We start from the raw sequence: 12,774 nt of genomic DNA, 5'->3' as shown, positions 1-12,774 counted from the left end.
GTAGATGGTGCTTGAGAGAGCAGACACTTTTATCGCTGGCTTTCCTAAAATATGTTAAGCTCTACAAATGGCACCACACTCTGTATACAATTACAGTTGTTCTTAAGCTGTGAAAAGCCAGGAAATAATTACTGAAATCTTCCCCCATGGCCATTAGTTTGATAGCATCTTTAATCTAGAACTCAAATGGCTGTTATCTTTAAAAATAAAATAAATTAGCCCCTGCTCACTGAACAGTGTTCAGTCTCAACAACTGGAAGTCCGTTCTGGAAACGGTCAAATGCAGCTACACTTAAATCAGATTTATGGCAATAATGTTATCACCAGTACTGTGACTCTTGGAGAAATACATTTGATAATCTTGACACAGATCATGCAGAGAAGAGCTAAACATACAGAGTACACAGTGTTTCATCTTTAGCATTATGCAAAATAACCAGCGCCGTGCTTTCCAATGAGGACTCCATGCAGCTGCTTCCTGGAAATGGAAGTCCCTCACATGCTGGTTCTTACACTAAATTCTGTCAGGAACCTGATTGCTAGTGAATCTGTTCCAAGAAGGTAGGATGCATTCATCACTGTTAACAATTGCACCACTGACTGTTTTCCTACCAGTGCCCTAAGATCAGCTCTAAAACTAATCACCACATGTGTCTGCCACACTTTGATAACTGAACACCTCATGGCTACATCCTGGTGAGTAGATTTTTTCATTTTCTAGGACGAGTAGTATCAGTGAACATTTAACTTTGGCCCTCAACATGCTGTTCCTTATTTCTATCTAAAGTTCGTTTGAAGTTTTGCTCATTTAACTTGCAAGCTCCCCTGACTGTTTCTTCTCCCATGGCTCTGTTCAGGGCATGCTTTGCTCCACATGTGGGTCAGGGCCTCTCAGCCAAACATCTTCATTAGTACAGCACACTACACTCGTGCTTGAAACAGGAGTTTCTCATTATTAGGACTAAGTCCACATACTGCAGACTTCTAATTATATTAGAAATAATACAGCTGTGCATTCACTCACACTCCTAGGAGCATAATGGGACAGGACAGTTTGTTGTAAGGGATACGCACTATTGAACAGCAAGGTATTCAGTGGGGCAAAAAATACTTTGAAGACTGAATCTGCTCTCTGACTGGAAAAGAGAAAGAACAAAACAAACCGGCCGTAAGGTCTAGCAGCATGGCAGCAAGCAGCTTTCCTCCCACCCCGACAATCCGGAGCCAGCCGTGCCTGGACCACCCCGAGGGGAAGGGGTGGGATGAGGCAGCACGGCCCGGGGAGTCTCCACCCCCGCCAGTGGCGCTGCAAGTAGGACAGAGATCAGAGCAGACACACAGGAAACACAAACCCAGAGTGGTCGGGAAGGAAAATCATCAAGAGAATACAGAAGAGAAAAAAAAAAAAAAAAAAGGTAGGCACTACTCTGCACCTGCTTCAAAAAGGGCATTTCCTGTTTTTAACATCAATGGCACTGTCATTAAATACTGTTAAATATTATTATTTAATAAACCCCACTGAAGCACAATGATAGTTAACTCACTGAGCTATTGCCTTCCTGCTTTTGAAGAGAGTCAAAAGTGTGGGTAAAGCTGCTAACTTTCAGTTGTTTCAAGAAAGCTGAAGCTTTCCAGGGAAGGGACTGACAGCCTCAGGTTCTGACCAGTTAAGCAAGGAGGAGTCTCCTGCACAAAGGACATTAGCAGAAGAACTTAAAGAAAGACTTATGGACAAATAACTTGATGGTAACGTAAGGAGACACAGAAAACTAGCTGAAAAAGGAGATTTTATCTAATCTTCCCAGGAGGAGATCAGACTATGCCTTTCACCCCAGGTTCCAAAGCACGATAATGGAGGGACACAGAGGAGGAGGGTGGGTCATCTTCAGTTCTTCCTAAATATGCTTCTCTTTAAATGTGGCCAAAACCACAGGAAATACTGAGAATGATTCCCAAAACAAAGTAAGACTTTAAAATATTAATTTCCTCCAATGTCTTCAAAGACTACAGCATCTCACTTTAGTTTTCTTTTGGGTTTTTAGGTCTTTCCCCCCCCCAAAAAAAAAAAACAGAGGTCTGTTTGTTATATTTTTACAGAGAAATAGTCCAAATCTGCTGTTCATCTGCTGAGTTCAGAAAAGGGATAAAGAAATGCTTTATCCAGAAGGGAAGAAAAGGCAGCAAGGGTCTGCAGTCTGTTGCTTCAACTAAATCAAGATAGCTTTCTGGTCTAGCTGTCTTGGTCTTCCTGGGGAAACTGCCAGGCTGGACCCACATGTGTTTTTATTTGATAAACTTAGAAACTTGATAAGCTAGAGCACACTATTTTATGTATAGATGAAACTGAGAGGGTGTTTCCTGGGGGATAAGACAGAAGTAAATTCCAAGTATTTTTTCCCTGAACTGCAGGATGCCAACAGTACCATGTACATTTTTAGAGAGATGGGCTTGTCTGATGATGCAACGTAATGGTAATTTGAATGCGTGAACTGAGATTCTGATTACTGACACCAGAAATCAGGAGCTCAGACTCTGTTTATATAAAGCCAGAGAAGGCAGCTGGATAACAGCTGGTGAAATTGGAGTATGATACATGAGTCATAAACTGGGTTTCAAGGCAGTTTCCCCAGGAAGACCAAGACAGCTAGACCAGAAAGCTGAGAGGCAACAAGTTGAAAATGTGTAAAAAGAATTTTCATAATTTAAAACTTCCATTTAAAGTTACACTTTGAATTCCATTCACACTGCAAACCTCCTTTGTTCAATATCTTATTTTTTGTCTCTACAGATAATTTGAGATTTGGAGCTGATTTGGAAAACACTCAGAATGGAAGGCAAACTCCCATGTCTCCTTGTGCTGGTGGGAGCAGTCATGACTACCCAGTGCCAGGTAAGAGGCTAATGCATCAAATAATTATCTTGTCATCTTCCTGTATTTTTAGCAGCACTTCCTTACCATTGACTCCAGCTGTCTGCATCAGGCAGAAGAGAATCTGCTTAGCTCAGTAGAAATCAGAAGAAGAAAAATGTTGCAAAGTAGTCTGCCTCTTGCTGTAGATGTGTTATGTGTTATCCTGTCTGGTTTTCATTTCAGTAAGCAAGTCTTCTCCAGGTATTCTTGGTGCATCTGTTCACTGTCACTTTTCACTGTTAATAAGAATTCCATTGTAAGCAGCATTTCATTTTCCATGGTCATCATCTTCATCACTACTCTCACTTAAAACTGGACATCAGCGTTTCCCTTGTCCCCTCACTTAAAGCCTCACACTGCACACAGCTTGACTAAATGCTACACAATTGTAAAATGTTTACTCCCTTTCTCAAAAAATTGCTATTCCCCCTTCCTTCCTTCTTCTTTTATCCTCTTTCTCTTGTGGCTTAATCTAAGCAGCTTTCTAAATTGTTTTTTTCCATAAAACTTTATCCAAAATATTTCATTTAATTGGCTGCAGGAGACATACCGCTAAAAGATAATCAAGCTAAAAAGTCTTATGGGGAAACTGCATGTCAGTAAGCAAGAGTAACTTCTTGTTTACTTTACCTTGGAAATTATTTGTTTGAACCTCCTTCAAATAACTGACAAGCCTTAGTTAGCATTTGCAATGCCCCAAGACCACATAATGACTTCACACACGATGTGAGTACAGCTCATTCTAAGTCACTGAGATGACAAGCAGTCACCTGATAATCCATGGCAACTGAATGATTTACAATTCTTAGGAACCCATACTGAGGTACTAGAGGCACTTTTCACTGTACTGTCTGACAAGAGGGCAGACAGTTCCTCAGAGCTTCCCTGATTCACAGGACCTCAAGAAAAGGGCTGATTCTTTGAAGGTACTTGCTCTCTCATCTTTTTTAAGAGAGCAGTTACTCACAGAATTAACCTTCTTTGCTTGCAGGGCTTACACATGCGTTTCAAACGAGGAGCCAGATCTAGAGGTAAGCTAGGCTAACTAAAACCATATTAGCTGGAGCATTATGAACATGGGCAGGGAAGGCAAATGATGCTGAAGAAACAGAGCCTGAAAGCTTTTTGTCATGGTTATGTGGATGAGAGATTCAGAAGGCAAAATACCAGACTGTTAATACCATCCACAACAAAGTTTTCCTCTCCCTCTGCTCTTCTTGAAAGAAAAAGAGGCCAGTCAACAGTGGAACAGTACATCTGGCAGTACAGCAGCAAGAGAGATGGGACAGTTGTGGTCTGAGAAGGAAAAAGGGCAACCCATTAGACAGGTGCTCCCATCACAGATACTTTTCTCCTGGAAATACAAGGGAGTCCTTTGGCTCAGCCAGGTCTTTTCCCTGAATCTCTAAAAGAGGATTTCCTTTCTCCGATTACAGCCATTTGCAGAGATAATCCATCTGCAGAAATGTACCAACACAGGGGGACCTGGCTGAGGCTTTCAGGGAGCAGAATAGAATACTGTAGGTGCGACAGTGGTTGGAGTCATTGCCACACTGTACCTGTCAGAGGTAAGTATGACAAAGAAAAAGGAGAGATTGTCCATCTAATCATCCTAAAGAACAACTCCACTGTCAGGGCCAGAGTTACTGCACAGAAAATCTGTCTGGGAACAGAAGAGGATAGAAATGAAAATACCAGTGTACACTGTCTTGGGCAGAACTAAGTGGGAGTGGGCAAGGGGCTAAGAAAGTCTAATAGAATATATGGGGAGAATGAAACAAAGAAAGAATGGAAGTGCTACAAAAAAATGCTGTAAACACATGGCAATAACAGGCAGATAGGGAAAAACAGAACAGGCTAAAGGAGACTGACGGGAAAACGAAAGATGTGCATACATATTGCCAGTTTCTTGCTTCTGTGAAATCTAACAGTATTTCCTGGCTTTTGCTTATTCCACAGCCTGCACTAGAAATAAATGCTACAACGGCGGCCAATGTTCACAGGCGTATTACTCCCCACAGCTCTTCATCTGCCAGTGCCACCAAGGTTTCTCAGGGAAGCAGTGTGAAATAGGTGAGTACACCACACCAACTGCTGTGAACAATACTATTGGTGTTAGCTATGCAGTACAGAAGTTTGAGATACCCAGAACCTCCTGCTGTAGGCTAGACTCTCTATTAAGTTGTCTTTCTTTTATTTGAAAGCTAATACTACAAAGAACTTTTAAGGCCACCTGTGTGTCTCTTAATAAAACTGCATTCTGTAACTGAAGACCTTCATATACACTTACAGTCTGCCTGACAGGCCATCTTCACTGACTTGCTAGACAAGATGTTTGAGAGCCAAGTTTGAACAGAACAGAGACTGGGAAGCTGTCTGGGACAGAACTAGTATGTTGTCCTTATATTTTACTCCCTTTTGTTCAGATACTCAAGTTAAATGCTACAAAGACACTGGAGTAACATACAGGGGTACCTGGAGCATGACAGAGAGTGGAACTGAATGTTTAAATTGGAATAGCAACGGCTTGGTGAACCGGATGTACAGTGGCCATAGAGAGGATGCTGCTGAGCTGGGATTGGGCAATCACAACTATTGCAGGTGAGGGGGTGATGGTACACAGGTCAGAGCCACAGGAATCAACCCATTCTAAGATCCTGGAGCAAAAGAATGGCCGCTTGGTGTAGTCTGATACCAAGCAGAGAACACTGCACAGGTGCAGATATTGTGCAGCCTGTGAGCAGTAATTGCAACATCTGTAGACATATCTGAACTTCAGATCTTCCCAGACTGGATGTTTATGGCCAACTACAAAGTCCAAGTATCTTTCACCCCACAGTCTTTCCCTTGCTCCTTCTCAGTCCTCCCTAAACTCCATTTGTAATTCAGTTTCCTACAGCTTCAAATCCTGATCAATACTGTAAAACTGTAGTGCTTCCCGTACGTGACCCGAACTGCATAAACATGCTGTCCACTCCTGCTAGCTGCTGGCCATCTCATCTTCACCTCGATGTACTCCACCATTTTAGAACTCAAATAGGAATTATAGCAACTTCTGATGGTTCAGTCCACATCTTCACTGCAGAGCAGGACTAAGTTAGCAAATCAGATGACTACATGACACAATTGACAATAGCCTTATAATGATGCATAATATTGTAACTCTTTCAGAAACCCAGATGAGGATTCCAGACCTTGGTGCTATATCTACAAAGGGGGAAGGTACACCTGGGAACACTGCAGTGTCCCCTCCTGTTCAAAAGGTACATACAAGGGACAGGGAATGGACTTTGGAATTTCCATTATTCACTGCATGTATAAGGGTTCTTTGTGGACTTAGGCTATTTCTGTAGCCTAAAAAGTTGAGACTCTCATATCATATTTACACTTTCAGTATTTATGACACTAAGAGAATGAGATACATACAGGTAATATATAGATGCCTTGACAGAAATCACACCTAGATACAACTGACAGGTTCACATCAATCAATTAATGTGCAGCTTTCTTATTGAAGTTAGTAACATCAACTGCAGATCTGGAAGAGGCACAGATTACCGTGGCAGCCACAGTGTTACCAGTTCTGGAGCTACCTGTTTGAAGTGGAATTCTCGAATCCTTGAAAACAAGCTATATACTGCTTGGAGAAGAGATGCTTACCAGCTGGGCCTTGGTAGTCACAATTTCTGCAGGTATGTAGTTGGTTATAGGATTTTTTTAGAAAAACCCACCAAACTGTCTTGTAGTACTCTTTAAGGCAAGGCTCTAGTCTTTTACACAGATTAGTAAAGCACAGGAAATACATCACTGGTGGCAATGAAGCTCAGTACCAATATTTTATTGGTAGTTTTATTCTAATTGACCTATTTATACTTCTCTAAGGTCAGACTCCACAAGTGCAAATTTCATATGCCCTTAGGGCCCTCTGTATCTCTAGAAAAATCAAAAAAGAGTACACTTGGGTCACAGTAACCTTTAGGTCTCTGCAAATTCTCTGCAGATCTGGTAATACAAGCAGCTCTTCTCTTTCCTATGCTGCAGGAATCCTGATAATGACAGCAAGCCCTGGTGTCATGTCCTGAAAAGAAATCAGCTCACATGGGAGTACTGCAATGTGCCTACTTGCTGTAAGGATACCAGCACTCCTGAGTCTTCTCTTTCTTTGAAGCATTACTGTCCTGCATGTCATCTCTAGTAAAATAAAATCTGGAGGAAAAAAGCTGTATTATATTCAAGCATGTTCCAGTAAAAAAAAGAGCTGGAGTTAAACAAACAAACAAAAAAGGCTTTTTGGAGCAGAAAGGGATTCTGTAGCTCCACTCTCACAGAAGTGCCTTTTGCTCTGCCAGAAGGGAAGATTACAGAAATGGAGGACAGGAAAGGCAGGGTTTCCTTACTGTATTTTTCAAATCAGAATACAAGTTTCTTAGGAAACAGGGATGAGTCAAATACCAAACAGTTTGTGGCAGGCTGCCTCAACATGGACTGGTGACCAGCAGACTCTTAACCCTAACTCAAAGCAAGAGTGCCTGAACAAAAAGCCTATTTCTGGGTTTGTCATCCACAGCCACCTGTGGCTTACGGCTGCGCAGAGTACGCCAGCACAGGATTAAAGGTGGTTCCTACGCAGACATTGCAGCTCACCCGTGGCAAGCTGCCATCTTTGTCAAGTATCGCCAAGTGCCTGGAGAGCACTTCCTCTGTGGAGGAATTCTGATCAGTTCCTGCTGGGTTTTGTCAGCTGCTCACTGTTTTGAGGAAGGGTAAGTTGAGGATTCAGTACTATCTGGGGGAAAAAAAGTCTGGAAAATAGAAGCATCCCATATAGCCTTACTGGAAGGGTATAAGACTTGGAAAAAAACCCACTTTATCCCAGTAAGTCTGCACTAAAGATTATAGTTAATTGTGCTGAGCATTACAGAGAGAAATTTAATTGGGCGAATTAGCAGGATGGCATTAAAGTAGCATAGGAGAGGATCAGATAACCTTAAGAACAAAGCTGTCAATACACATGCAGAACCATCTGAAATTTAAGAACAGCAAGGGGCTGGCAGAGGAGCTTTGCCATGATGGCTGCAAGTACATAGAACAAAAATGAAGGCAAATAGGTCACTCTGAAGTCAAATTGCCCAGGTAACAAAATAGTAGTAGAACTAAAAATAAAAACATATCAGACATTCCAGCAGCACCTCTTAAAGGGAAGGGTCCACTCTAGTTAACACAGGAATAGAGACTCTCTTGTTCTTCAGCTTTAGTACAAATCAGCTGAAGATTGTGCTGGGTAGGACTTCCCGAGCAACTCCTGAGGAAAATGAACAGAAGTTTCAAGTAAAGAGCTACACTGTTCACCAGAGATTTGACTCAGAAAATTTCAACAATGACATTGGTAAGAACTTTTCTGACTTTGTGAGTGGAAGGTCATGGTTGACTCAAGTTTGTGATTAATGAAGTGGGGGTATTTTTCCTTGTTCAGCTCTGTTGCAGTTGAACTCGGATGCAGAAGACTGTGCTGTTGAAACAGGCACTGTCCGTGCTGCCTGCCTCCCCATGGCAGGGCTGCAGCTGCCTGACTGGACTGAATGTGAGATCTCTGGTTATGGCAGAAATGACGAATGTAAGTAGAAGGTACATGTCTACATGCAAGTAGAAGATAATATTTCCAGAGCTTGAGTCCTCTGCCTTCAAATAATTCAAGCCTTTAGCATCACTGAATGTGTAATCTATCATATTGGATCATATGAGCACTACAAAATGTACGTAGGAGTTACTAAAACCAAATTTTGCTGTAAGTTATTCATCTGAGTTCTGTCAGATGTATGGGCTAGTAGATTCTTCCTTGATACTCTTCACAGTACAAAACAAAAAAAAAATGGCACAATGAATAAGGTAGGACAGACATAAGATTTGCAGTCAGGGCTGCCACATCTGCTGTACTCAGTACATTTAGGTACTGTAATTTGGACAGAAATCCATTTCTGTCAAGGCTTAATATACTATACAGTTGCAGGCTGATGCATTATTCTAAAAGAGACACTGAGTATGCAAAGATAAGGAAAAAAAAGCTACAAAAAAAGCTAAAGAAATAGCAACCCCAGATATACATTAAAAGGCTGGTTAAATTGCTTTTAAAGTGAACTATACAAACAGAAATAAAAGCTGTCTGAAAGGATACACAGGCAGACCTGTATACAAAGCAAACAAAACACCCCCCAGCTCTTATTTTACTTTCTTCCTTTTCCATTTTCTTTAAATTCTCTAACTTGTAAACTGAGTAAGACAGAAACTGTGAAGCATCCATCATACAAGACCTGATCACAGTTTGGACCCATAGGGGTTTTGGAACAGACATAAAGATGTAGCATGTAAGTGTGGCATAGTGTTTTTAAAGTGCTTTTAAAGCTTGTCCTCAGCATTGCTTCCGGGGAGTACAAGTTAAACTCTGAGAGGGAAAAGATGCTGCAACTGTAATTCAAAACTCTACTGAATAACAACAATCCTGCCAACTTTCAGTTTTGTGCAATTGTAGCTATACAGGAGAATAAAACCAGTATATAAATCAACCAACCATATCTCTTCCATTCCAACATAAGTGTACCAGTTATTCAGTATTATGTATGATAAAGCATCTAATTTTTGTTAGTGCAAGTCTTATGTTAAGAAGTTAGGATCCTGTTTCATACAGTTAAGGCATTTTCATAGACATTTCCTGTGACCTCATCTTGATTGATGTAACTATCCAAAGATGACTTATCCACCCAAGAAACCCAGTAGTAGGCTCTTTAATTTGGAGCCTACATAAACCTCTCCAGCTTGCTGAAGAAAAAAATACTCTTTCTCAACTAGATTTAAGCTGTTCTGATTATCAAAGTGGAACACCCAAGATATAAAAGGACCCTTTTGCAAGGAAATTTTAGTTTAGCCATAGAGCTACATCTGTCCACTCTCCCCTAACTGTGGAAGCTGAATTGCAACTTTTAAAAAACCCCCTGCCTATGCACATACACAGACATATACATGTATTTATATTGTCATTTTGGTTCCAGTTTCCCCATTCTATTCAGAGCACCTGAAGGAAGGCCATGTCAGATTGTTCCCAGCCAGTCGGTGCACAGCAGAGTATCTCGACAACCGGACAGTTACAGACAACATGCTGTGTGCAGGAGACACAAGGCACCTTGATGATGCCTGCAAGGTAAACCCAGTTCTGTTCTTTTTTCTTTTCCTTGTCTCTTTTCTTTTCTTTGTACTTTGAGCTAACTTAACAAAAAGCTTCAGCAAATAGTTTAAAGAAGTTATGTATTTGCCTGCATGGCAGTTGTAGTAGACTTTAGATGAACGGAACAGAACTGGTGGCACCTCTTTCACTTCTCTTCCCCCACCCCTCATGGAGGGGAAGGCAGGGAACACTTAAGCAATCAAACCAGAGCAACACAGGCTGAAAACCCCAAATACAGGAAATACCACTAAACTGAACAGGAAAATCCACCCCAGCATTTCCTAGCATTTTCTCTTATGTGAGCATACAAAACACTCAGCAGGAGGTTCTGTAGAAGGAAGGGGGTGCCCCTCTACTGAAAAGTAGAGAAAAGAAGAAAGGCTGAAAGACGGTAGAGAACAAGCACTTATGGCATGAGGAAGAAGAAAGGCATGCATTCAATCCACATCCTTTCTGTTTAAACAGCTATTTAATAATTTTGCTTTACTGTTACACACAGCAGTATAAAACTCCATGGATCTTTACAGCTTGAAACTCTGAGCTGTTGACCTGCAGTGCTGTGGAGCTTCACACCAGTGGGGCATCACATGCCAGCTCCATCTCAGAACTGGGGAAGACACAGAACATCAGTCTGAACCCAGAGAACCTGGGCTTGTAGAATTCTGTGCTGTCAGTAAAAAAGTATTACCTTCCATACAATGATACCCGGAGACGTCAGGGGAGAAAGGGTCAGGGCAAATAAAACAGATTTGTAACATTTTATTGAACAGCAGAAAATGGAGCTTTTGTTCATCATGCTGCTGGACATAAGGTCAATTTGCACATGTGCAAATAAACTCTTGCATGTTTTCCCCATAATAGCTGCTGTTCTGAAAATAAGTCAGGCAATAGTGTCACAGCCACGGACACCACCCAGGGAAGATTGAGGATACAGAGCAGTGTGCTGGGAGCAGCAGAGGGATCTAGAGCTGTAAATCCAGCTACAGCCACACAGTAGATCGTCAGTGGCTGTTTTGTGCTGAGCTATCTGTTGCCATCTTCCTCTCTTTGTTCTTTCCAACATTTTACCTGCATTTCATAAATGAGCTCCATACAAAGTTACACACTTTAGTGTTACATTTTTCTGTGTCTCTCCCCATAAGAGGAGCACTGAGGGAGTCTGGAACATAAAAGTGACTTAGGTAAAAGTACTTTTACTAAAAGATCTTGGTTTGTGAGCATACTACATAGGGTATTCCTGTAAACACCTAGTGCACCTCTAAAGCCAGTGGGAGTGGGAAAAACAATGCAAAACCAAACAAAAAAGAGATTGTTACTAATCTGCTGCTTCTCTGTAGGGTGACTCTGGAGGCCCTCTGGTCTGTATGAAGGATGATCGTATGTATCTGATTGGAATCATCAGCTGGGGAATAGGCTGTGGCCGCAAAGACGTACCTGGTGTCTATACAAATGTGAATCGCTATCTTGACTGGATTCAGGACACTATGAGACTCTGAGAAAGACAGATGAACCCTTTGCAATCCTGTGACCATGCCCTCACAGCTTCCTTCTGCATGCTTTAAGTATGTTGGCAGGGCTTCCTGTTTGTCCAGATGCTTATGACTTCTAGTGCAACAGGAAGACAAACTGCAATGTGTGGGAAGGGCATGTTCTCAAAATACTCTCCTTTCCTTATTACAGATTATTAGAAGCTAATCATCCTTTTCCCCGACATCACCAAACTTTCACCTAGCATCAAATCACATAAGTACAATAAAAATTTAACTCTGGCCCTGAGTGTGTAAGAGAGAACATCAAGCATCTCTTTAGCAGCTGTATTGTTTTAGGAATGGGTGTGAACTGAAGAGGACATTTAATTTCCTGAAAACTTCATCTCCCTCCTTACTTGGCTGTACAATTGGAAGACATTAAGCTCAGGCCTTATACCATTTGACTTTGGTAATTTAAGCTGGTTTCAATAGAAGCTGGTTTCCAATAGAAAGAACAAAAGCTGTAGGCATGGGCTGCTTATTTCCAGATTAATATACTACTTGCATCTTCAGTTTGGAACTGATTAATTAACAGAGTTTGAGCTTAAACTGAGCAAATACAGGATGGCATGCTTCAAATTCAGGATGGCATGCTTATTAGGACATTTTATTCTTTCACTTGGTTTTGCTCCTGGTAATGGAATGGGAAAATTTTTAATACCAGCTTGATGCCACAGAATCAGTGCATATTTTTGACTATGAAATTTCCATGCATTATCATCTGATATGAAGCAAAAGCTCTCTCTTCGGTGCAGCAGGGCAAAACAAAGGACAAGTGTATTGGTGTAAGAAACCTTTCAGTATCTCGAGTAATATGAATCCCTTCAGCAGTAAATAAAAGATCCTTTAAAAATCAAAGCTACAAAGCCAAAGGACAGTATTAATACTTGAGGAGCAGGAAGGTGATGAGGTATTTAATTGTCTTCATAATCAAAGCACTGCACTTAGCATGCTACCCAACCCAGTAAACAAAAATGGTTCAGCTGCATTCCTAAAGACATTTTCACGTGAGGTTCTACAAAATGCTCAGCACTCCTTTTAGGAAACACTAAGAAAAATTATCAAGAAAGCAATTAATTTTAGTTTTTCAGACAGCGGCTAGGTCCCAGGTTTACACT

At 41.3% G+C, this 12,774-nt stretch overlaps 1 protein-coding gene across 1 annotated transcript; it reads left to right on the top strand.

The window, feature by feature from the left end:
- The first annotated feature begins 2,784 nt into the window (after nt 1-2,784).
- Nucleotides 2,785-11,713, top strand: PLAT (plasminogen activator, tissue type). The gene is made up of 13 exons (XM_062510567.1): nt 2,785-2,890; nt 3,903-3,942; nt 4,348-4,479; nt 4,871-4,984; nt 5,338-5,512; nt 6,083-6,174; nt 6,429-6,603; nt 6,953-7,038; nt 7,479-7,674; nt 8,161-8,297; nt 8,385-8,525; nt 9,955-10,103; nt 11,465-11,713. Exons 1-13 carry the CDS (start codon nt 2,828-2,830, stop codon nt 11,621-11,623), a joined length of 1,659 nt encoding a protein of 552 aa, XP_062366551.1. The 5' UTR covers nt 2,785-2,827; the 3' UTR covers nt 11,624-11,713.
- The last annotated feature ends 1,061 nt before the right edge of the window (nt 11,714-12,774 follow it).

Source organism: Cinclus cinclus, chromosome 29 (assembly GCF_963662255.1).
Source record: "Cinclus cinclus chromosome 29, bCinCin1.1, whole genome shotgun sequence".
Classification (NCBI taxonomy): Eukaryota; Metazoa; Chordata; class Aves; order Passeriformes; family Cinclidae; genus Cinclus; species Cinclus cinclus.
This window is presented reverse-complemented; position numbering and strand designations above follow the sequence as displayed.

Coding starts and splice junctions, on each gene's coding strand:
- PLAT (XM_062510567.1), top strand. CDS start 2,828: ATGGAAGGCAAACTCCCATGTCTCCTTGTGCTGGTGGGAGCAGTCATG. Junction 4,480..4,870: donor CCACACTGTACCTGTCAGAG/GTAAGTATGACA, acceptor CTTATTCCACAG/CCTGCACTAGAAATAAATGC. Junction 6,604..6,952: donor GGTAGTCACAATTTCTGCAG/GTATGTAGTTGG, acceptor CCTATGCTGCAG/GAATCCTGATAATGACAGCA.